This window comes from Octopus bimaculoides, chromosome 24, assembly GCF_046866305.1.
Source record: "Octopus bimaculoides isolate indiv1 chromosome 24, ASM4686630v1, whole genome shotgun sequence".
NCBI classification, from domain to species: Eukaryota; Metazoa; Mollusca; class Cephalopoda; order Octopoda; family Octopodidae; genus Octopus; species Octopus bimaculoides.
This window is the reverse complement of record NC_142951.1, coordinates 28,510,241-28,537,740: the sequence shown is the minus strand read 5'-3', so window position 1 is coordinate 28,537,740 and position 27,500 is coordinate 28,510,241. Positions and strand designations below refer to the sequence as shown.

At 38.2% G+C, this 27,500-nt stretch overlaps 1 protein-coding gene across 10 annotated transcripts in view; it reads right to left on the bottom strand.

Moving 5' to 3' along the window:
- Nucleotides 1-27,500, bottom strand: part of LOC106877620 (arf-GAP with coiled-coil, ANK repeat and PH domain-containing protein 2) — a 244,660-nt gene that overhangs the window by 95,076 nt on the left and 122,084 nt on the right. For 6 of the 10 annotated variants that reach the window (XM_089341369.1, XM_089341367.1, XM_089341368.1 and 3 more), the window contains 2 exons: nucleotides 17,782-17,856; nucleotides 11,296-11,316 (listed from right to left, as the gene is read on the bottom strand). In XM_089341369.1, coding sequence (XP_089197495.1) covers nucleotides 11,296-11,316; nucleotides 17,782-17,856 — 96 coding nt within the window. The remainder of the gene's footprint in view (nucleotides 1-11,295; nucleotides 11,317-17,781; nucleotides 17,857-27,500) is intronic. The other 4 variants (XM_089341376.1, XM_089341371.1, XM_089341373.1 and 1 more) reach the window with 1 other exon arrangement.

Here is a 27,500-nt window from a genome sequence, read left to right as displayed (position 1 = left end):
TTCTTCAAGAATGGCAGCATCTTCAGCCAACTGCTACACTTTTCTATTTCCATCATCATCATCATCATGTGAAATATTCACTATTTTACTAACAAAGTGTGGAGGCGCAATGACCCAGTGGTTAGGGCAGCAGACTCGCGGTCATAAGATCGTGGTTTCGATTCCCAGACCGGGTGTTGTGAGTGTTTATTGAGCGAAAACACCTAAAAACTCCACGAGGCTCCAGCAGGGGATGGTGGCGAACCCTGCTGTACTCTTCCACCACAGCTTTCTCTCACTATTACTTCCTGTTTCTGTTGTACCTGTAATTCAAAGGGTCAGCCTTGTCACACTCTGTGTCACGCTGAATATCCCCGAGAACTACGTTAAGGGTACACGTGTCTGTGGAGTGCTCAGCCACTTGCACGTTAATTTCACGAGCAGGCAGTTCCGTTGATTGGATCAACTGGAACCCTCGACGTCATAAGCGATGGAGTGCCAACAACAAATGTACTAACAAAGTAAGTGGACCTTTCTTTTTTTCTTTTTTCTTTTTTTTTACTATGATAGAGAGAGAGAGAGAGGGGGGTGCAAGGCTAGTGGTTAGGGTGTTGCACTCACAATCGCTAGATCGCAGTTTCAATTCCTAGACCAGGTGGTGCGTTGTGTTCTTGAGCAGAACACTTCATCTCGCATTGCTCTGTGATCACTTTAACACCTGACGTGTGGTACACCGTACACCTGTTTCGGACAATGTTGATTTGATGGAGAGAGTGAGTTAATGTGCAGCACGACCATTTGATCACTATAAACAAATCATTTTGAGCAGGTCATTCAGTAGAAGCTGAATGCTCATACATCATCATCAATGGGGAAGTCCATCACACGCACACACACACACACACATATATATATATAAGGGGTGAGAGGCTACATGCATATGCATGTGGGAATGCTTCTTGCATGAGTTTTTGCATGAGTTTTTGCATGATACAATTTGTACAATAATGATAGGTTTTCATCTCTCGAGAACAACACATCCAGTAGTTTGGCAGTTTCAACCTGTAAAGACTAGTGGAATAAGAAACAAGCAAAAGAAACCTTTACTTAAAAACAAGGGTTGGTGACTGGAAGAGTACCTGGCCAGAGAATACTACCTCAAGTTATCTCCTCCAATCCATCCCGGCATGGACAAAAAAAATAAAAAGGACTTGAAAATAATGATGATAATGACATCCAGTTATTTCCTGTCCAAGAAACAATTTGCATGCTGGGAAAACTCCAGAGTAACAAGTTATTGAATCAGCTGAAATAAATTGTTATATTCTACTGGAATACTGAGTATTTTCTTCCCATTTGTCAATACGTGTGCACACACACACACACACACACACACACTCACATGTTACATATGTGAGCATAAACCATTTGCAACAGCTATAAACAATAGTTTATAGGTGTAGGAGTGGCTGTGTAGTAAGTAGCTTGCTTACAAATCACATGGTTCCGGGTTCAGTCCCACTGCGTGGCACCTTGGGCAAGTGTCTTCTACTATAGCCTCGGGCCGACCAAAGCCTTGAGAGTGAATTTGGTAAACGGAAACTAGAAGAAGCCCATCGTATATATGTATATATGTGTATGTGTATATGTGTATGTTTATGTGTCTATGTTTGTCATCGCTTGACAATCGATGCTGGTGTGCTTACGTCCCCCGTAAATTAGCGGTTCGGTGAATGTACTAGGCTTACAAAGAATAAGTCCTGGGGTCGATTTGCTCGACTAAAGGTGGTGCTCCAGCATGTGCAGACAATTCGTCGACAGACAATTGGCTAATAAGTCAACATGCAGAAGTATCGACCATGGAGTTCATCAAAATGGAACAAGGAGGCAGAAAGCTTCTATACAAAGGGTATGCCATGATTATTGATAGAACCAGAAAAGAAAAGACTTATTGTATGTAATATCTTTTTATAAATAAATTGTTTTTATTTGTAAGTGTAATAAAACTTATCCGTAATTTTTATTTTCGTTTAAAAAAATGTCGACATATTGTCCTTTCGGCAAATTGTCCAATCACTCAAATGTCCTGTCTGTAAGTTGTCTGACGGTCAATTGTCTGTCGACACACTGTTCGTCTACCAGCTTTGGGTGACCCACCTCCAAAACCCAAGGTAAAAATCTAAGTATTATATGGGTAGAAGGGTGAAGAGAAGAGGAAAAATAGAGAAAATAAAGAAATGTGAAAAAGGGAGAGAAAGAAAAATTTTTTTTTTTTTAATTGAAAGGGGAAAGTGGAAATTGAAAGTGGAAAGTGGAAAACAGTGGTTTTAATAAATGAGAGGAAGAGACAGGATTGGTGGTTGTTTGGAACAATCAGTGTGAAAATTTAATTGCTTAATTAAACTAGTTAAATGAACTATCGGTGGGCTTTTAGAAGGAATTGCTTCTACAGTGCATGGGAAAAGAAAAGACATGACAACAACAATGACGACAATGGGAACAACAATGGTGGCAGCAGTGAAGATGCGAATTGAAAAATAAGAGAAAAGGTTGGGGTTTAAGGAGACAGGGGGATAAGGGTGGGGAGAAGAATGCAACAACAATAACAACATCTATCAACATACATTAAAAGATTTAGAAAGAAAGAATAAAAGAAAGAAAGAGTTTTATTAGGTAAAAGCTGAAGAAAAAGACAAAGCATAGCTTAAGGAGGGTTGGTCTTTACCTGAGGCGTTGTGTAACTTTGGTGGGGAAAAGACAACAACAGCAGCAGCAAAAATAAATACAAAAAAAAAGGGAGTACAAGGGAACAAATATAAAAACTCCTCAATAACAACAACATTGAATTTTGAAAAAAATAAAATGGAAATTAAAACAGTAGTGATAATGGTGGAGCCGCAAGTATTTTTAGTGAGTGATGGGGACAGACTGAGGAAATTGTACATAGTTTGGTGTTGTAGGTACCATTCAGAATGGAGTGCATGTGTGCATATGTGTGTGTATATGTGCACAGGTGTGCATGTGTGTATGCGTGTATTAATTGTGCAACTATATTTCTGTTAAAAAGGACACTCTTTACTTCAATTAATTATGGAAGAATTTATTGAAATAACTCATTACTAGGTTAACATTTTGGAACATAAATTATCATGAAATTTTTATGGAAGGTTTAAATTGACAACACTTTAAAACAAGACAGTTTATATCCTAGAACCCAGGGTGATTTCTTGTGGGTCTATCAGACGTGCAGGTGTATGTTTGTGTTTGCTAGAGTAAATAAATCAAAGCCAACAGGTAAAAAAAGCAATAGCAAAAGCTAACACTGGCTGTTCCTTAATTGCTTATGTATTGAAAAGGACAAAAAGAAGAAAAGGAAACGTCCCTATACCAACAGAAGAAACATTGTTTAAATAATAAAATAATATAGATAGGAAAGAGTAGAGACTAAAAGCACTTTAACTTCAATGCTGTAACTGAAAGCAATTACAGAACAGCTGTAAACTTGTGGAATAATTTTTACCTTTTGCTTCTTTTGAAGGTGATTAATTATTGTACACTCTCCACCATTGTGATTCATGAATTTTCAGAAACACACTGCTATTAATTTATACCCTGTGTTCAACTATTGCCTCCTTGATAGCCAAATGCCCTGTGGAGAGTTTACCGTGAGTACTGTTTTGTTCTGTGACTCCCTATTTTCAGTGTGTGTGAGTATCAATTGGTTAGAAGTACATGAAGTGGAGTTGATTGAAGTATGTGTGTATACAATTATATTTAACACATTCATGTACACTCAGACATAAAAAACACCTTTGCTGTAGGAATTGTCTCTGAAGAATGTCCTCCTTATAGATAATGTGTGTGAAAACACATCCCTGAGCAACGAATGACACCACTGGACCAAAGAACACATATGTTTCTGTGTTGTTCCATTTCATCACCTATGGTCACCATATCCACTCTTCATAACCCACTAAAAAATAGCAGTTCATATCTTCAAACAACAAATAACATATTTTCTGTTGTGCGCAAAGCTTAGTCAAGCTGGAATTAATTAACTAGAGGTACACAAAGCAATGCTGATTGAAATATATGATGCACAATTTTATATAGCATGTTCTGTACATTCAGAGACATGGAAATGTTTATTTTGATATCAAGTTATTTTATTTAAAAAAAAAAATTTAGGATTACAACATATTTTTAGTAGAATATTTCCACATTTATTCAACTTTTGTCGACCTTTTCCTTGTAAAAAAAATTTAACACTTTAGCAATTAAACCAACCATATCTGGCCAAAATATTCTACCTGCTTTATGTTAAAACCAGCCAGATCAGGCCTCCCACACCTACCCTACAATGTCAATCTAATAATAAACAATCAGATTATCAAAATTTTGAAGGTACAAGATAACGCATGATTAATGGAAAACAACATGGATACATTAGCATTACATTTGATAGAGTAATCTGCATGCTAAAAGGTTAAGAAATATATAGGAGTGTGGATGTGTGAGTGGTGTCATGCAATATGTTGGGTATTGATGTCTTTCATAGCTCTGACTCAGGCACAAATTGTCTGTTCTTGCCTGGGTAACAATCAACCATCACTTAACTATTCACACTTACTGACTGACTGACTCATTCACACTTTTCACTATCTTGGTACTTATCAAACACTATGTGTGTGTGTGTGTGTGTGTGTGTGTGTGTGTGTGTGTGTGTGTGTGCATGTAAGTATGAGAGAAAGAGAGAGTGACAAATGCATGGAAAAACAATTGTGTGTATGTTTGTGTGCACTTTTATATATATATATATATATATATGTCTCACCCATGCTAGTATGGAAGGCAGACGTTAAACGATGATGATGAGATATGTATATATATATATATATATATATATATATATATACACACACACACACATATACATATATAAGGTAAAGTCTATTTGCCAACGCAAAATGGCAGTCCTACGTAGGACGATGTTACTACTTTTTAGCCCCCAAAAATATCTTTTCTGGTTGGCTAGAATAAGTGGCTGCTATCTTTAGCTGGTGATTGTCCTGTACCTACGAAGGGAAGTTGCCAAGAAACCAGCCAGAAAGGGAGCAGTAAACTCCTTTGCTCACAGTATACGGACACAGATCATGTGTTGGTAGCAAGCTGGAAAAAATGTTTTCCTGGGGTTAAAAAGTAGTAACTTTATCCTACATATGACTGCCACTTTGTGTTGGCAAATAGACTTTATCGTACAGTACTGTTACTACATGTTTCTTGCTCAGTGATTTAAAACTAGTTGTTTTTTCTTTATATATATATATATATATATATATAATCCAGCAAGAAAATCTAGAATCTGGCCCCTGGAAGGAGGGAGGGCAACACCAGCACTTGGCTAATACTTATTTCAGCTGAGCAGACTAAAGCAGCAGCGCTTAACTGCTTTTTTTGCACTACTGACTGGTTTCCTGCAAGGCAATTTTTCCATGGACCAGTAGGGATTACATGCATCCCCACCTTCCTCAGCTAGTTTTCCACCACATTTCTTAAAAATCATGGTAGAGGTCTTGGTCTCAGGACTACTCATGTCTAGAAACTGAGGTTGGAGGTAAGCATAGAAAATCCAGCCCCAAAAAAGCTTCATGGCAACAAAGGAGAATGAGCAACCAGCTAACCAACCTTCAGGTTGGGGTGAGCTGCACATGCCTACCTCAGTTGCTATGGCATTGAGGTAGATCCAGCCACCCCTGTTAACGGGGGACAAAACCCAGATTTAAAACACTGGATGATATATAATGCAAAAAAAAAAAAAAAAACCCTGCAGACTGTGATACTCAATAAAACAGAAATAAAATTGAAAATTCTTTTCTTTCTGCGTGGTCCAGTACAGGGTTAACAATTCTTTCTGTTTAAGTAAATTCAGTGGTCGATCTGCTCCTATTGGAATAGTTAAATGAGTCACTCATTAACATGTTCAACGGTTCTACAGTCAGAGTGCAGCTGTTTTGCATAATAGACTTTATTCAGGTTGTATCTATTTATACTGGGCAGTGTTTCAGTATCATGTACTGTGTTAAACCTATTTCTGCAACATTCTCTAGAGTTAGCTGCACTAACAGGTTTTATAGACTTCTTATTAACCACTCTCTGCTTCAACAATCCATTGTTTTCGTAATGATTCTTTAGTGAAGGAGAATCTACAGATATTTCTCAATAAAGATTTTACAGCTTCAGTTGCCAGATAAATTTGATCTTTTCTTTTCATTTCTTTTCTTTGCATTTTATTTTAATCCTTTTCAATGTCATTTGAATAGTGTTTTTTTTTTGTTTTGTTTTGTTTTTTTAGCTCTATTCTTCAATGACTTTTGTTTAACCTTTTCAAACTTTGAATAAATTGTACCTCTTTCCAGATACAGAATACTGGAGTGCCAAGTAGGTAAAAAAAAAAAAGAAAGAATTTATCTGATAACCCAGTGCATATGTGTTCACTATATTCAATCATACCCCGCTCCACCATTTTTTTTTTTAATGGTTCAGTCAAAGAGAGAGAAGCCACATGAATGACCATTTTCCAGGGCCTCCAAACATAGTTGAAGAATAGAAGGGAGTTATTCTCAAATCAAAGTCCTGGCCGGAAATCTCGTGGCAGAATGGCCTCCTCTGAAGTTAAAATGGCCAATAGATTACATTTTTTTTTATCTAGGAATAAAATGTGAACCCTCTGATGTGAAGTTCCTCACAGTTTCCATCCATCCATCCATCTTTACCACCCACTATTCCTGAGAGGGAGGGTTATGAAAGTAGAGTCCTTGGACACCTCTTCCAGTGAGGTTCCTGAGAGAAGCAACGATCATTAAACTTTCTGGTTGGATTCCCAAGCATGACCAACCAAGACTATGGATATTATCCAACCATCTTGTTCTTGGTCTACCCAAAGGTCTCTCACCAGTTGGGTCAGCTTGAAGAATCCATCTTGTGATTCTTACCTTTGACATTCTAATGACACACACATCTATACCTAACTATATATATCTTTCTTTTAGGTTTTTACTTCTCTTTTCTTTTTTTTATATCATCATCGTCATCAACATTTAATGTCCATTTTCTATGCTGGCATGGGTTGGATGGCTTAACAGGAACTGGCAAGGCCAGGGTCCACATTGGGTTCCATATCTGTTTTGGCATGGTTTCTACAGCTGTATGCCCTTCCTAATGCCAACCACTTTACAGAGTTTACTGTGGTGCTTTTTATGTGGCACCAGCACCCACACCAATACATTTTATGTCATACCAAATATAAATATATATATATATATATATATATATATATATATATATATATTATAGATAGAAAAGGTTAGACAACAAAGAAAGAAAGAGACCTCGATATTATGTACATAGAGGAATTTATCTGTAAATAATATGTGACAATTATTCGATAGCCATGATAAAACTCTGAGTTTCAGATGCCGGGGGCAGAAACCCATGCCACCATGGCCAGATAACTGAAGAGATGGCGGCTTGGGTTTCCGCCCCGGCATCCGAAACTCAGAGTTTTATCATGGCTATCGAATAATTGTCACATATTATTTACAAATATATATATATATATATATATATATATATATATATATACACACACACACACACACGTTAAAGATGTGACTTGTTTCTCACTTCTAACACACATATTTATCATATATAAATTACAAATGATAAACATAATATCATTTATAAATATTACATAGATGCACATAGACACCACCACGAGACAGAGAAACACACTCCTCCACCCCTCCCACACACACACACACATTACACTTCTGATTAATTGAACATGAAATTCATTTCAACACTGTCCACTTTATATCTGCAAAAGCATTATTTCAGAACACCGTGTGTGTGTGTGTGTGTGTGTGTGTGTGTGTGTGTATAAGCCGGTGTGTATATGTGCACGTGTGTGTATGTATAATTTTTATTACTTAATGTTTTCAGTTTAAAAATCACCAGTCTCCCTTCTGCATTGCTGCAATTTCCAGCTGATGACAGATGCAATATAAACCTCTAAAACCCCCAGAGTAGCAAATCTGAGAAGACATAAAAATTATTCCATGCTATCTTTCACGATATTGGGTACACTTGTACTTAATTTCACACACCAAACTGCTATCATTATTTGCTCTCTCTCTCTCTCTCTCTCTCTCTCTCTCTCTAAGGCGGCGAGCTGGCAGAATCGTTAGCACGCTGGATGAAATGCTAAATGGTATTTCGCCCATCGCCCATGTTCTGAGTTCAAATTCCGCCGAGGTTGACTTTGCCTTCCATCCTTTCGGGGTTGATAAATTAAGTACCAGTGACTGGCACCCATGCCAATATCGTCTCCTTCATTGGACACTAAACTCGGCTTGTGAAGACCTGTTGGGGCAAGCGAAATCATGATGGCACCTGTGCCCAGCGTCGCCTTCCTGGCACTTGTGCCGGGGGCACGTGTAAAGACATTCAAGCGAGATCATTGCCAGTGCCGCTGGACTGGCTCTTGTGCAGGTGGCACGTAAAATACACCATTTGGAGCGTGGCTGTTGCCAGTACCTCCTGACTAGCCTTCGTGCCAGTGGCACGTAAAAGCACCCACTACACTCTCTGAGTGGTTGGTGTTAGGAAGGGCATCCAGCTGTAGAAACTCTGCCAGATCAGATTGGAGCCTGGTGTAGCCATCTGGTTCACCAGTCCTCAGTCAAATCGTCCAACCCATGCTAGCATGGGAAGCAGACGTTAAACGATGATGATGAAACTCTGGGGTCGATGTAATCGACTAGTCCCCTCCCACAAAACCTCAGGCCTTGTTCCTATAACAGAAAGGACTATTTACTCCCTCTCACTCGTGTAATTTTTACACACATACAAACATACTCATGGAAAAGGTAAACCCAGGAAGAGATTCTATGTTTTTTCTAGGTTTACCAGCAGAATTTTTTATGCTGCTCCTCTTGCTGAAGAGGATTGGCCTGCAAGACCCAGTGCTGGGGCCACATGAAAGCATTCATGCTGGCACCATGTAAATAGCCACCAGTGCATCCAGCTGTAGAAACCCAGCCGAATCAGACTGGAACCTGGTGCAGCCCTCCTGCTTGCCAGCCCTGGTCAAACTGTCCAACCCATGCCAGCATGGAAAGCAGGCATTAAATGATGATGACTATACATACATATATACATGCATATATACACATACACCCACACATATATACACATACACCCACATACACACTACACACATAATACATTCTATGTGCACAGGCATGGCTGTATGGTCAAAAATCTGCTTGACAAACAGTGTTATGTTTTCATCCCCATAGCTTAGCAGTTCAGCAAAAGAAACTAACATATTACCAGGCTTAAAAAGAGAAGAAAGAAAGTACTGGGGGTCAATTGATTTCATTAATAATTCTTTAAGGCCCCAGCATGGCCGCAGTCTAATGACTGAAACAGGTAAAAGATATAAAAGAGATAATCACATTGTTGAAATCTCAAACTTACAAGATAATGCAAGATTAATTCAAAACAATGTGAATAAATAAGCATTGCATTTTAACAGGGTAATCTCAATGCTAAGGGGCTACTGATGACGGTGATGTAAAGGAGAATTAACTGATGTAAGAGTACTCAATACTGTGAAAAGAAGAGTGGAATAACAAATGCTGAACAGTTGTAAGCTTATATCAAGATCACATCCCTTTATACTTTCGACTGATGAGGTCATAATAAGTCCGAAACATCTCCAGAGTTTTATGACCTGTCTGGAAATCTTTCATTACACATCCGTTGACCTCTTCAGTGACTCTCCATCCTATGTGTCTCCTGTTTTGTTCAGAGGGTCGCTGAAGAGGTTACAGGATGTGTGACAAAAGATCTCCAGAGTTACCTCCCATTTGAATGGTAATTTGGTCCTTGACTGTTTTTCTGTCTCACCTCCTAATAAATTAATTCTAGTTAGATGTTGCTTTTTTTTTTTTAATACTTCCCTGTATTAAACATGTTAGCATGAACTTAATCTTTGCCTATGGGATAGGTCAAACTTGGTGACCCTGACTGAGTGATGAAGAGAGAAGGTCAGTTGTGTGTGTGTGTGTGTGTGTGTGTGTGTGTGTGTGTGTGTGTGTGTGTGTGTGTACTTGTAGAGACAAACAGACAGAAAGAAAGAATGAGAGGAGAATCAATACTGTTGTTTGGCGAACTAGAAAATGACAGTGTGAACTTGCAGAGCATGTAGCTTTAAGTATATCTGACTGAAAATGAATTCAATTATTAAAATGTCACAGCCACCACCACCATCACCACCACCATGATCAGCGTTATTGTTAACTGTAAGAAAGAAGGAGGGGGGGACCAAGAAGTAGAGGAGGTGAGTGGTTGAAATTGAGGAGAGTCACAGTGAAAAAATAGCTTCAGGTCAGACATTAATAAATTGTGTGTGTGTGTGTGTGTGTGTGTGTGTGTGTGTGTGTGAACCAGTGTCTGTGTAGGCATGTGTGTCAATGAAATGTCTGCAATTAGAAATCAAAAGCAGCAAAAATAAGAAAGAAATTATCATTGTTATTATTATTATTATTATTATTATTATTATCATTAGCAATTTTTTGTATGACCAAAGACTGGATTCTTTTGGATTGGTTTGAGTTTCATTTCTGGCAAAAACAAAACTGGTAACTGATAATCCCTAATCAAAATCCTCATTTAAACTTTCGGTTCGTGTCTCAGGAAGGGAAAGACAAGTTTTTATTCTTTCCATATGTTTTTGGTTTTGCTTTGTTTCAGTTCCCCACCCCACCACTATTTATTTCTGCCAGATTATGAAGCTGCCAAATCAAAAGTGATGACTGTCTCAACCAAAGAACTAGCAGGCAAAAAGGTTTAAAAACAAAAAAAAAAAGAAGCAAGATATAAAATAATCCAGAGAGAAAACTAACAGGAACTACTTTAAAAAAAAAAGAAAAAAATACAAAGATGAATTTGTTGATGCAATCTATGTATTATGAATATGTGCGTGTGTGTGATTAATCCATGGCTATAACTGAGTATATTTGAGTAATGAAGATATGGAATAACCATAGCGAATGAGCCGAGAGTTAAAAAGATTAACAAATGAGTGGATAAATTGAAATAAAAAAATATATTATTTACTAACTAAGAAATAATTAAAAAAGAAAACGAAATTAAGAAGTAAAAAAAAAAAAGTTGAGTGAGATTTAAAAAAAAAAAAAATAAAAGAAAGGAAATGGAAGACTTAATTGGTAAAAATATGCATCAACTTACTTTTTTGGTTATTTTGAAAGTCTGTAAAAAGATACCAATTTTTTTAAAGATCTACAATTAAGAAGTTGGAACTAGAACAACTAAAAATTAGCTAAGTGTTCTAGAGAGAGAGAAACTACTTGAAAATACATTGACTACAGAACTTTCAATGTATAGACAGACCATTATTATTATTATTATTATTATTATTACTATTATTATTATTGCTGTAAACTATCATCCACTACAAAGATAACAGCATACAGCTGAGTGCTTTTTTTTTTCTTTTCTCTTTTATTCCTTCCACTTCTAGAGCTACGGCAGTACTAAACTTGTGTAGAGCCAGTCATTCGAAGCATGCTAAGACAGTTCAAAACATTCAGAAGAACTGTTTTAGTACCTGGAAGCGGTTTTAATATAAAGCAGGCAGAAGTTCACAGTTAAATAAGCATTTAAAAAGAAAAAAGATAAATACACGGAAAAGGAAGCAATAGATTAGAGACGATGGAATAATCTTTAAAACAAAAACAATCAAAACCTATGATCTTCCTTTGCAACTTTGAGCGATTAGTAAAGGAGAAATATTGAACAAGATCATCAACATCATTACCATTGTGTTTCAAGTGGTTAACAGAGTTAGTATTGTAAAGAGTTTCAGCTTAGTAGTAAACATCATCATGAGAAGAAGAGGATGGTGCTAGAAATCATTATATATCTCCTTTTGGTACGAAGAAGACAAAATTGCAATTTTGATACTGAAATAGTTTTCTGTTACTATCAGTGTTTCTCCTTCCTTTCTTTTTGTATTTGTTGTTGGATTGTTCATAAAGGTTCATAAGAGAAAGTAGGAGTTGAAAGGATTTGTATTAGAAAGAGGAAATTAGATTTTATTAGGGAGAAAATGTTTACTTCTGTAGTTTTATGGATTTTATTCATTATTAGGAATTATTTTGAGTGAAAAAATGACGCAGTGACCTAACAAATTGTATTTAGAATATTAATTGTGATCCTTTAATCCAAGAAATTTGGAATTGTGTAAATGTATGAATTTTAAACACACACACACACACACACACACACACACACACACACACACACACACACACACACACAGAAAATCTGCCTTTTATAGTAGATACATACACACACGGACAGTTCTATTGCTCCACAACCTTCTGGTGGTGTAAAGCACTTGTGGTGGTCCCACATAAATGCATCCAGCACACTCTGCAAAATGGTTGGCGTTATGAAGGGCATCCAGCTGTTGAAACCATGCCAAATCAGACTGGAACCTGGTGCAACTCTCCAGCTGGCCAGCCCTGGTCAAACTCTCCGGCTTGGACAGCAGACATTAAATGATAATGATGATAGACACACACACACACACACACAGTTCCGCTGAAGTTATTCACTGGTTTGCAGCTATACCAGAGCAGCACCTTCTTCAGTACAGATGATTACATTGGCCACCCACTCCAACACTTATAGACTCATCACTTTTTAAGCGACTTCCAAAGCAGCAATAGTAGGGGTCTGAATTTGGAACAAAAAGGATCTTAACCAAATACCACAAGGTATTTCATCAATATTCAGACAGCTCAATCACAGAACAACAACAGCTTGAGTAAATCTATGAGACAGAGAAGTAGCTAAACAAAACGAATTAATCAGAATTCTTGTAAACCATCCCATCTTTATATGTGGATATGGTCTGGCTAAATGGTTGAGAAGTTTGCTTTGCAGTCATGAAGTTCTTGGTTGGTTCTCATTTTACAGCACTTTGAGCAAAAGTCTGTTACCACAGCCTTTGGTTAAGCACACGCTTCAATGTGAAATTAGGTAGATTTATTCTATCGATCTCTTTCTGCTAAACTGCAAAGTTACAAAGGCATGACCAAACCAATACGGGTTGTCAAACAGTGGTGGAAGGACAAATATCCACACACACACATAAACATATGCATGTGTGCATGTGCATAATTGTCAGTGAGTGTGTGTGTGTGTGTGTGTGTGTATAAGTCAGTAAATAGTGGGGTTGTGTTAACCGCACGTGGAAAAATAATAGGAAAATGAAAAATAATACTAAGGCAGAATGCTAAACTGAAAACATATTTTAATATAGGTTTCTAACCGGCTTTCATTGCATGGCAAATTTTCAAGAAGAGGGAGAATGAAAATGTTTGTTACAAAAAAGTAAAGAATGAAAAAAATAATATATAAAAAAATAATATATAAAAAAATAAATATACCAATACATTGTATTGTCTTTGAGCTTTTAAAGTTCAATGGTAATCCATTTAGATAATGGTTGGAAAAATAAGGATGCATGAAAATCGAGAGTTGTGTTAGGTTTAAAAAAAGAGAAAAGGGGCTAAAAGTTTGTGTTAAGCAGGAAGTGTGGTGTCAAAACAGGAAGTGTGGTGTCAAAACAGGAAGTGTGTGTAAGGGGAGACAAATCTTCTTAGTTGGAGTTATGAACTCTTTGTCAACAGGACGTTTATGTCTGTTCCTGGAGAAATAAGGTCACTGAGGGGTTTGTGTGTTAAGAAATGGTTGGAATTTCTCTATGAAAAGATTCTCCTTGTTGATTCTTTCTTGTGTGGAGATTCTATATATATATATATATATATATATATATATATATATATATATATATATATACAAAAATAAGAGGGATGACCAGCAAAAGTGGACTCCTATATGCTAGAAATAGATGCTGAATCATCTATTTCCAGAATTATTAGCTGCATAAATTAGCTGCAAAATTTTTTTAATTTTTATATATATATATATATATCAACATCGTTTAATGTCCACCTTCCATGCTGGCATGGGTTGGACGGTTCAACAGGAACTGGCCAGGTAGAAGACTACACCAGACTACTGTGCCTGTTTTGGTATGGTTTTTATGGCTGGATGTCCTTTTTAACGTGTGTGTGTTTGTGTGTGTGTGTGTGTGAGAGAGAGAGAGAGAGAGAGAGAGAGAGAGAGAAAGAGAGAGAGAGAGACAAGCATCTTTCAGTTTCCATCTATCATATCCACTTCCAAAGCATTGGTGAGTCCAGGGCTATTGCAAAAGGCACTTGTCCAACATGCCACACAATGGGACTGAATGCAGAACCACGTGGTTAGAATGTAGACTTTTTACCACCCAGTCATGGCCCACGCCTGTTTGTACATAAAACAGGAAGGCTATTTGGGCTGGATATGACCAGCTTAAATGTTAAAGGGTGAAAGAATTATAATGAAGTTTTAAAAGAAAATAACAATCTACTAGAAATTAAAAAAATGAAAAAAGAAAAAAAACTAAGAAAAATATAAATAGTAATTTCATATGGTCATTTAGAGAGGTGTGATATAAATGACCTGACCGTATCTTGGGAGACTGCAGGTGTGGGAAGGAGATTCAACCAAATGTTGCATCTCCTAATAATACTAAAGTTTTGGTGCACAGTTTAACTAAATCAAAATTACAGGAACATTAAAGTTAAGTAAGACTAAGTGAAATTCATGACATTTTCAATTCCAATGCTTTTTTCTTTTTGTTTCTTTTTTTTTTGTGTTTTAAGCAAAACGAGTTGGGGGGGGGGACTAAAAGAGACAAATCTTCTGCCCTTATTTCAGAACCCTAAAAGCTATAAGAGGCCGACTGATAAACTTTAATTTCTCCTGGTAACTTCCTTCACCCAGATTTTTGATAAGAACTTTCTAGTTTTTTTTTTTAGTAATGAGGAAGTTCAAACAGAAAGCAGCAGAGAAGCAAACCGTAGTAGTAGTAGTAGTAGTAGTAGTAGTAGTAGTAGTAGTAGTAGTAGTAGTAGTAGTAGTATGCATGCATGTACATGTTAAGCACATGGGACATGCATGTCCAGGCTTTTGGGCTTGTATCAAACATGCAGAACACAAAGGAGTTATAGTTTTCACATCACACTGAATTCAGAAACAGATGGAGGGGGTATCCCCCTCCCCCGACCAACAACTTTTTTTTTTTTTTTTTTTTTTGTCACCAGACATTGTTTGTCTGTATGAAAGAGTGATTTTTCTCTTCTAATGAGACTGAGAACAATGTGATGTGATGTGAGGTTAAGAAGTCTGATGGTAGGTAGGTAGGCAGGTAAGTTAGGAAGAAACCATTGAAATAGAACTAGTCATATCTCAACATTTTATAAATGTAAATCCATATTTATTGAAATAGAACAAGTAAAATTCCTGACCCCTGCTTGCAGTACACCAACTTACTCAGTGTTTCACAACTGTTTTTTGCCTATGGATCCCTTAGATTCCTGTTTTACTCGGACTGGCCCACAAAGCTACTTGATGTTTAAAAAGCTGGCAGAATTGTTAACACGCCAGGCAAAATGCTTACCAGCATTTCGTCCATCTTTACATTCTGAATTCAAATTCCGCTGAGGTCAACTTTGCCTTTCATCCTTTCGGGGTTGATTAAATAAGTACCAGTTACACACTGGGGTCGATGTAATTGACTTAATCTCTTCCTCCAAATATGAGCCCTTGCGCATCCAGTAGAAAGGATTATTATTATTATCATTATTATTATTATTACATGTTGTTTGGCGCCCACTTTTCCACACTCGCATAGATCAGATGGAATTTATTGAACTGACCAACTGTCACCAGTTTCCAGACAAAGAAATATTTCTTCATGACCAAACATTATCACGGAAGAATGAAATGAAGGACATCACTCACATATCAGTGACACTTGCTTAAAACTATCACACAATGCCAAGGAGAGGAGACAATAGCAAAACAAACACACACACACACACACCACAGGTTTCTTTCAATTTCATCTACCAGAACTACTAACAAGGCTTTGGTTGGCCCGAGTCCAGAAGTAGAAGACACTTGGCCAAGGTATCATGTGGTAGAACTGAACCTGAAATCATGTGCTTGGGAGGCAAACTTCTTGCCACACAGCCATGCCTGCAATTATTATTATTATTATTATTATTATTATTAAAAAGCAGGGAGCTGACAGAATCATTAGCATGCCAGGTAAAAATGCTAAGTGGCATTTCATCCATCTGTATGTTCTGAGTTCAAATTCCGCTGAGGTCGACTTTGCCTTTCATCCTTTCAGGGTCGATAAAATAAGTACCAGTTGCGTACTGGGGTTGATTTAAATGACTTTACCCTTCTCCCAAAACTGTAGGTCATGTGCCAAAATTTGAAACCATTGTTCTTCTTATTATTATTATTACTATTATTATTATTAAGGTGGTGAGCTGGCAGAACCATTAGCACACCAAGCAAAATGTTAAGCAGCATTTCCTCTGCTTTATGTTCTGAGTTCAAATTACCCTGAGGTCGATTTACCTTTTCATCTTTTAAGGTCGATAAATTAAGTACGAGTCAAGTACTGGGGTTGATGTGATCGATTTTCCCCATCCCCCAACATTTCAGGCCATGTGCCTATAGTAGAAAGGATTATTATTATTATTATTATTACATAATTCCATTTTTAATACAAAATTTAAATTCTGAAATTATTCCTCTAGTTTTGGATTATATAAAAACATCTGTCTGAAAGCTTCAAACAAGCAAAAGAAAAAAAATCAAAATTAAAAACGAAAAAACCTGGAAAAAAAAAATGAACCAAACACATGGAATTCCCTTTACTGTTTAGACACATCTACCTAATTGCAACTCTCAATGCTGCAGCTCAAACAATTAATTAGTCTAATTTAATTACCATCCATGGAATACCAACTGGTTTATAAATTCACTTTTTAGTCTGTATTGAAAAGACAACTACAAAGTTCAATATGGCTTCAGTAAAAAGAAAAAGAAGGTGGGAGGAGAAAAAAAGATGTTAGATAACATTATTGATTATTGATTATTATTGATTATTATTATTATTATTATTATTATTATTATTATTATTGATTATAATAAAACTGTTAAAAGGTTATTAGACATTGACCAACAGACACACTTTCAAGCTTATGTCAACAACAAAAGAAAATTTTTAAAAAAATACAAAAACAGAAAAATTACAACAGTGATTTATAATATAGATAACAAAGCCTCAAATCTTTTTGAGAGATGCTATTGGTTACATTGGATCCCAGTATGTTACTGGTACTTCAGTTTTATAGATTAGCTCCATGGTATTGGCAGCATGTGAAGTTGGATCGATCCCGTAAAAATTTGATCCCAAGACAAAGTGATGTAACAAAATCCTACTTGGAATTTCATCCACCGCTTTAACGATTCTGTCGATAATAATAATAACAATAAACTCCGCCCCACCCCATGTTTTTTTTTTCTTTTCTTTTAACTGAAATAAAACAACAGGAAAGAAAAGCATACAAAATACATTTTGGGAAAAACAAAGTGGAGGACCGCTTCTTTTTTTTTTCCCCCTAAAAACAAAAAAAATAAAGATTATTTTTAACAAAACCCTCACAAAAAAAAATATGACAAATGGTGGGGGAATAAAAGATGGTTTTTAAAGATTAAACTGAAGATGATGACACAAACCTGTTCCCTGACGAGGTCATGGCGCTCCTCCATTTCTTTCTTCTCCACGGTTGCTTTGCGACTGAGCTCTTCCACCTGTAAAATATAAACCATTTACAAATAAGATTAATATCGCTAACAATGGATGAAAACCACAAATTTCTCATTCTTTTAGTGAATTAAAATGTTAAATATCCCATTACATTCATTATTCATTTTTATATTTTTGTAAACAGAGTTTTTTATTCTGTAACATCATGATTGAGTGAGAGAGCAATGTATGCCACCAAAGTGACACTGGGGTAAAATATACGAAGCCCTGTATACCCATCATCACTACCCGTCTGATAAGGGTACACCAGGCACATGCATCACAACCATATGTCCAGACTCCAATTGTGTTTTGACATGGTTTCTATGGTTGGATGCCTGCCCTTCCTAACACCAACCACTTTACAGTGTGTACTGGGTACCTTTTACATGCCACTGGTACAGGTGCATTTATGTACCACCAGCACAAGTGCACTTTAGACAGCACTGGCGCCTGAAAAGGACATGCCTGTATGTATGGATGGCCACGATTTTACTTAGCTTAACATGTCTTCTCGAGTACAGCAAATCATCACAAGTCCCTGTCCCTTGTCATTTCCTCAGTGAGGCCAAGCATCCAAAGACCCTTTGTCACCACTTCATCCCATGTCTTCCTGGATCTACCTCTTCCACCAGTCCCTTCCACAATTAGAGATTGGCACTTCTTTAAGCAGCTGTTCTCCTCCACATGCATCATGTGACTGAACCATCAGTCTTCTCTCTTGCACACAACATCTGATGCCTCCTATATTCAGATTTCCTCTTAGCATTTAGGCATTCAGACCAGCCATATCTGGCCTAAATATTCTACCTGTTTTATGGTCAAACCAAGACGTTAAAACACTAGTCTACTCTCAATCACCCGACAATTTGGCAGAACCGCAGTTTGACAGAAATACAGACTCAAGGCAAACCCCTGCTGTATCGCAGTGGAAGGTCATGTAATGACATGTGGTGGTGGTGGTGGTGGTGGTGGTGATAGTAACAATAATACAATTAAGAGAATTGGGTTCTAGCAAACAATATAAATATATTAAAAAAAATATACCCAAATAAATAAATGTATAAAACAACCACAAAAATAATACTGAAAAATTAGTAAACGTCAAATAAAAAAAAAATGAAAAGATTGTTTTCAATTTTTTTGGTTCTTTTGGCTGCTAGGTTTGAAGGTGGTAGTGATGATGATAATGATGATGGTGATGGTGGTGATGATGATGATGATGGTGATGATGATGGTGGTGATGATGATGATGGTGATGATCGTGGTGATGATGATGATGGTGGTGGTGATGACAATATCAGTGAATGTGAAAAGAGATGATGATGATGATGATAAACGAAGGCTTCTCAGCAAAAATGAAAAGAAAAAGGAATAAAACCAGTACAATACAACAACAATAATAATAATAATAATAATATGAATAATAAATAATAAATGTTTTTATAAGTGCTCGAAAAAGAACCAAATGGCAGCTGCAATATTTTGTGAAATCACTAACGAAGTCTATGCAAAAAAAAAAAAAAAAAAGAGAAAACCAGAATTCCTCGACTGTATCCTCTTTATAGAAACAATTGATGTTCTTAACCTGTTTACATCCCAAAAATATGAGTCAACACCATTCATAAATTAGCATAAATTAACATGGAATTTTATTTTAATGGAAGGTTTTAATTTAGATCACTTTAAAACAAAGCTTCTATCACAGAAGTAGGGGAATGTAGGGTATTAAAAAGGTTAAAGCAGGATTTTATGGCTGAATGCACTTCCTGTTGAGATCCCTTACTTAATTTTCAATAAAGACTATTCTTATTCCACAGCTGTTTTGGTTTTTTCAAAAGTGTAGTGCCACCGGTCGTAATGTCAGCAAGGAATGTCAACATCTGCCTCGCTTTGTTCTAGCAGTGATGAGTATGGGGTATATAAACACAGATGCACATTCATGCATGTGTGGAGGCGCAATGGCCCAGTGGTTAGGGCAGCGGACTCATGGTCATAGGATCGCGGTTTCGATTCCCACACCGGGTGTTGTGAGTGTTTATTGAGCGAAAACACCTAAAGCTCCACGAGGCTCCGGCAGGGGATGGTGGCGAACCCTGCTGTACTCTTTCACCACAACTTTCTCTCACTCTTTCTTCCTGTTTCTGTTGTGCCTGTAATTCAAAGGGTCAACCTTGTCACACTGTGTCACGCTGAATATCCCCCGAGAACTACGTTAAGGGTACACGTGTCTGTGGAGTGCTCAGCCACTTGCATGTTAATTTCACGAGCAGGCTGTTCCGTTGATCGGATCAACTGGAACCCTCGACGTCGTAAGCAACGGAGTGCCAACAACAAACATTTATGCATGTATATACACATATACATATATATATATGATAGGCTTCCTGCAGTTTCCATAATCATCATCATTTAACGTCCGTTGTCCATGCTGACATTGTTTCATTTGTTTGATAGCAGCCATGCTGGAGCATCGCCTTAAAAGATGCTTCAGTCAAACAACTCGACCCCAGGACTTATTCTTTGTAAGCCTAGTACTTATTTTATGGGCTTCTTTTTTTTTTTGCCGAACAGCTAAGTTACAGAGACATAAACACACCAACAATATATGATATACCTCTTTCAGTTTTCATGTACCAAATCCATTCATAAAGCTTTGGTCAGCACAAGACTGCATAGAAGACATTTTCCCAAAGTGCCACATAGTGGGACCGAACTCAGAACCATGTGGTTGGGAACCAAACTTCTTACCTCACAGCCACGTCTGTAAGACACGTGGACACTAGTTGAGTGTATCAGGGTTTGAGTTTAGCTTGGTGCAATTATGACTAGTATTAAGCTAAACGATCTTAGTTAAGAGATCCCAGTAATGATTTGTTGTGAAACGATGTGAAAAGAGGATTATCCATTGAAATCCTATAATGTGATTAGGAAGAGATGATATGAAGAGTTTGTTGGGCAAACAGATTAGATTTTCTTTTTTTTTTTTCAGACAAAGTAATTTTTTTTCATTTCTTCATTCCTAGTGATTGAATCAACACATTGGAGGAGGGGGGAAGGGTGGTTAGTGATTGGTTGTTGGCTGGTAGTGGAGAGGGGGAATGAAGACAGGGTGGGGTGGGGTGGCGAGTGTTTAGGATGTAAACAAGGGGAAATTGTTGATCAATGTTAACCTAAATTGAACAGAATGTTTTGCCATAGATCCCTTCCTTCCTAGAGAGAGAGAGGGAGAGGGGGGAGATGAGAGAGAAAGAGGGGGAGGAGATGAGAGAGAGGAGTATGGTAAGGGAGAGAGAGGTAAAGAGAAACAGAAAGAGAAGAGACGAGATGAGAGGGCTCTCCCTAGGGAGAGACAGGAAGAGAGGTGGAGAAGGAGAGAGGGAAGAAGGGGGAGGGAGAGAGAGGAGACAGACAGACAGACAAATCCTGTATAACACAGAAGGGATAAACAAGAGTTAGTAATATATAATCTGTTGGAATGTTATTCTATTACTTATTACACAAACAGATGATGGTGGTGGTGGTGGTGGTGGTGGTGGTAGTGGTCATGATCACGATGTTCAATACAGTGGTAATTACGGTAATGAAGATGATGGTATTAATTGGTGGTTGTAATAAACAACCTGGAAATTACTGAAATGCAATTATGTCCGCAAAGGTAGCAAGGAGAAAGGTGTAGGTCGGATGAACAACCTGTAGCCATGGCTACAAATAACCTTTTGGATGCACCACCAGGAATTGAACTCACAACCAGACGAGCATGAGCTAAATACCCTAACCACTGAGCCACATGCCATCACTTTTCAATCATTCCTACATCCATGTTCACACACGCACACAAAAAACACACATGCGTGAACATACACACACTTTACAACTTTACACATACAAACACTTTACATCTGCGCACACACACACACACACACACACACACACACACACACACACACACACTTTACACATGCGCACATACACCTTACATCTGCGCACACACACACATGCACACACACTTTAAAACTTTACACATACACTTTACATGTGTGCACACACACACACACACACATGCACACAAATACTTTACATCTGCACACACACACACACACAAATACATACACACACAAATACTTTACATCTGCACACACACACACACACACATACACACACTTTAAAACTTTACACATACAAACATTTACATCTGCACACACACACACACACACACGCAAACTAATACTTTACATCTGCACACACACACACGTGCACACACACACACACACACACACACACACACACACAAACTGTACGTTAGCCTCCAAACGATTTGTTCTCATTTCAAATATTTGCAGTAATGAATGTCTTCTTATGAATCCCGCAATGGTCTTCCACTTTATTATTTCTCCAGCAACCTGACCCCACTCAGGAGAACAATAAACCTTTGGTCTGCCAATGTGACAATAGATTCCTTGTTGACAATACAACATTAATCTCAGTAATTGTGTACATTCATTAAGGCTTCTCCTTGTTAACCACGTACTCTTCTTCTCTTCACCTTTCTCTATTCTCTCCCTCACAGCTGTTGTTCTAGAGAAACTGAAGACATTTGTATAAACACTGATTGGGCTAGGAATTGTCTAGGTGTCTAGTTTAACCTTTTTTTGGTACCAGTACAGTTTCTGTGGTTTAAGCCCGGTTACAATTTTTGGTTATGTCACTTCACTCAATCCTCTCCTACTTACTTCCCTGTCAGGTTTGTTACTGCTTATCTCCAGGTCAACCATTATTGAGTCAGACTATAATCAGAGGCATTCCAGCCATGACTGGCTCATCTTTTTAACGGTATGTAGGATTCACGCTGTTTTCTATGCTGGCATGGGTTAGATAGCTTCACAGGAACTAGCAGGGCCAAGGGCTGCATCGGGTTCCATAGTCTGTTTTGGCATGGTTTCTATGGCAGGATGCACTTCCTAAAGTCAACCACTCCACAGAGTGTACTGGGTACTTTTTACATGGCACCAGCACCAGTGATTTTTATGTGGCACCATCACCAGTGCCTTTTGAGTGGCACAATCACCAGTGCCTTTTGAGTGGCACAATCACCAGTGCCTTTTGAGTGGCACAATCACCAGTGCCTTTTGAGTGGCACAATCACCAGTGCCTTTTGAGTGGCACAATCACCAGTGCCTTTTGAGTGGCACAATCACCAGTGCCTTTTGAGTGGCACAATCACCAGTGCCTTTTGAGTGGCACAATCACCAGTGCCTTTTGAGTGGCACAATCACCAGTGCCTTTTGAGTGGCACAATCACCAGTGCCTTTTGAGTGGCACAATCACCAGTGCCTTTTGAGTGGCACAATCACCAGTGATTTTTAAGTGGCACAACCACCAGTGCTTTTTAAGTGGCACCATCACCAGTGCTTTTTAAGTGGCACCATCACCAGTGTTTTTTCAGTGACACCAGTACTCATACTGATTACATCTCTGTTTGTGTGTGTGTGTGTGTGTGTGTGTGTGTGTTAAAAGGCTGTAAGGAATGGTTTGAAGATTTATCTTATTCTTCATAGCAAATCAAGCCAAAACATAGAAGCTTTCTCATTGGCCAACTGGCTGAGACAGTTAGACACATTTCACTCGCTTGGGGGTTTGGCTGTGACCAGGGTTTCCTTTTCTTACGACCATGAGTTATGATTTCCTTCTCCTTTTCCACTACACTTCTCCTCTCTTGGAGACCCTATTTTGCTGGCTGACTTGTTTCCTCTCACCCAGTCATCACACCAAAACTATTTTTTTGTCTTTCTGTCCCATGTGTATGGATGGTCCTAGATAAACACTGCTTTATTTATTTTGTGTAGGACTCTTTAGCATTGAAAATACAAATGTTATTATTTGGGCAGTTTGATAAATATTGGTAAAACAACTAAGAAAACACAATTTCCTGTGTAAATTTGGAGTGTGAGTAGGCAAAGGAGGGCTAGTGTTCTTGCTACTTTAACAAGACATAAGACATACTGTCATTTGACATCCATTTTCCATGCTGGAATGGGTTTGACAGGAGCCATTTGAGCATGATTGATGCCAGTGCTACCTGACTGGCACCTGTGCTAGTGGCATGTAAAAAGCACCATTCAAGTGTGGTTGATGTCAGTGCTGCCTGACTAGCCCCCATGCTGGTGGCACATAAAAAGCACCCACTACACTCTTGGAGTTGTTGATGTTAGGAAGGGCATCCAGCTGTAGAAACTTTGCCAGATCAAATTGGAGCCTGGTGCAGCCTCCTGGCTTGCCAGTCCTCAGTCAAATTGTCCAACCCATGCCAGCATGGAAAGCAGACATTAAACAACGATGACAATGTTCCAAGTTTTAAATACATTACTTCCACTCACTTATTATTCAGCATATTGATGGTGTCTCAGAATTGGCTTAATATTTAAAACAACTTTTCATTCAGTAAATGTAGCTGTTTGACTTCCAGGCAGTTATGACAGTCAAACATTTAACACATACTGAAAAATATTAAGCACGAACGAACAGAACTGAAACTGCGCTAACATCCTTGACATTTCCCATCCTACAAACTATTTTAATGCTTCCGGTATCCTGCTAAATGTTAACACTAACTTAATTAATGCTTGTCATGCAGATGGCAGTGTTGAACCATTATCAGTTGGTTTAACACAGCAACATGGCAGGCACTTGGAGTCAGACTCTCCAGTCTGAAGATACCCACCTCCCCTTTTGCCACCAGTCTCTGAGAGAAGTCCTCTAAAGGGTCATGGACACTGCCTTCTCCCTTCCCACTTTATCATTCATCATTCGAGACTAACAGAATATATTCTAAGAACTGTCATCATCATCATCATTTAATGTCAATTTTCTATACTGGCATGGGTTGGATGGTTTCATGGGAGCTGGCAAGTTCTACTGAGCGATATGGCATGTTTTCAATGACTGGATGCCCTTCCTAATGCCAACCACTTTGCAGAGTGGACTGGGAGCATTTTTTTTTTTTTTTTTACATGGCACCAGCACCTACAGGGGTTACCAAATAATTTAGAAGATGAGAGCCCTGAGATGAATGGGAGGCAGAGTGTGGAGGAAGGTGGCTTTGTGCCAGACAAGAAGTCAGAGTATGAGCAGAAGGACAGAAATAGGCGTCTTTCAGAAATAGGGGATATATGGCCACCTCAGTAGGGCAGAAAGGAGAGAGAAAGAGAAGAGAGATGGGGGAGTAAGGAGGGAGAAGAGAGAAAAAGGAAAGACAGGATGATGAAGATGGTGCCCCAGCTTCACCATGGTGCAATGGCTGAAACCAGTAACGGAACTACTGGGGTCAAGAACACGACCAAAAGGAAATGGAGTGAGGTGGGGGACAGAAGTTGAAGGACACAGAGAGAGGTGAAGATAAAGACAGAGAAGGTAATGTGATAAGGTTCTTCAGGTATAGCAACAGTGAAACTTTGTAAAGAGAGAGTTGTGGTGGTGGTGGTGGTGGTGACAGTAGTGGTTAGGTAACAGTGCACTGCAACAAAGGCAACCAACAATGCTCCTTACTGGAATATTCTTATTACTCGCTGTTGTTGTTGCTGTTGCTGTTTGTTAGTCTCTAAACTTGGAGGCGGGAGGGGGGTTGTGGGAGGAGGGTGGGAAGATGGCAGTGAAGCAGAAGTGTCTTTGGCATACCACACCAGATTGTTGCTGTTGTTGTTGTTGTTAAAAAACCAAGATAGTGAATGGGACTTAGGTATGTTAGCTTTGCTGTTGTTGTTGTTGTTATTACTCATCCACAGAATCCTTTTACTTCCACTGAAGTCACACACACCTCCCTTTATCCACCTCTTTTTTTTCCCCCCCTGTATAATTTTCTTTTCCTCTAAGTACCAGAAATTCCATTGAGGCAGTTTCTTCTTTGAATCTTTTCCATTTGATAAGCGGCTTTATATCATCACATCACCACTACAAACAGGAGTAACACCCCTCACCACCACCACCACTACCATTGTGTCTACAATTACTTCTCTACTACCTCTACCAATATACCATTGCCACGACCACCACCAAACCACTATCTCTACCACTGCCCAACTTCTACCTACACAACAATACCACTGGTTCTATGACCACAACCGTACTACTACCTCCACCATCATCGCCCTACCACAACTGCTACTACTACCTCCACTACTGATTCCACCAAACCATTTCTATATCAATGCAACACCATTCTCTTGCTGGAGCCAATACCACTTTTAGTAAACTTCTGATTCCACTGAACCATTTCTTCATCAGTACCACACCACTGTCTCACTAGAGACAACACCACTTTTAGCAAACTTCACCTCTCCAAGCCAAAAATAAAAAGAAACAAAAAAGGAATCTCCACATGGTTGTTCAACCTTCAAGAAATACCAGCCAAATCTCCCTCAAATTACACACTACCACCTTGAAAAAAAAAAAAAAAGAAAGAACATTTGATAATGCAATCCTAGATTCTGGGGTCAATAAAATAAGAACCAGTTGATTACTGGGATTGCTGCATTAACTATCTACAATTCCCCTAATACTTCAAGCCTCGTGGTTATAGCAGAAAGAATTATTATAACATCAATTACTAACACCACTACTAGATAGTCTTCAAACAGTCTTACAATATTTGTTTTGCACTAAGTTCAGATGTTTTATCATAATTGTGACCATCATAACAGTAGTGACTATCATAACTGCAGTGATGCAGTAAGAGTCCATTAGAGACATGTAACAAATCATCCTCATCATTTTAATGTCCACTTTTCCATGCTCATGGGTGTTGGACGGAATTTGTTGGGATGGATTTTCTATGGTTGGATGCTTTTCCTGTTGCTGACCCTCACCTGTTTCAAAGTAAGACGACATTTACTCATGACCAGACATGTTTTCATGGAAGATTGGAAACGAAGGTCGTAACTTGCATGTTGGTGACACTCACTCACAAATATCACGTAATATCAAGGCAAGGACATACACACACAAACATGCATACACATATATAGATATATGTAAATATTGAACAATGAGAATGAGTGATCAACACTGCATTGGTGGATAAAGATTCTTTTGTGAGTTTTAATCCAAAATGGAGACAAACATCAATATTCTATGTGATAGACAAACCCTTAACAATTATCAAGCCTAACATGAAACAAATGGTAGCCTTAATCCACAAATGTGTGTATGTGTGTATATATACACACACACACGCTTACACATATGGACTTATTTCAGTTTCCGTTTGGCCAAATCCCCTCATAAGGCTTTGGTTGATCAGGGGCTACAGTAGGGGACACTTGCCAAATGTGCAACAGAGTAAGACTGAATCCGGAACTATGCAGTTGGGAAGTGAACTTCTTACCATGCAGCCACAACAACAACAACAACAACAGCAACAACTAGTCATACTAGTAAAACACAGCCTACCACAGATACTTCTACCACTACAACAAAGAGGTGGGGGCAATTATGTACTGAGACAGAATTGATTTCAGTGATGCTTCCTTGAATGAAATATCTGAAATATTTATAGAGAGAGGGGAGGAGGGAGAGAAAGGAGAGCAGTGTAGAAGAGTAAGATGGAAGATAGGGGTGGTAGGGAGAGATGGATATAAAGAGGAGGAGGAGGAGG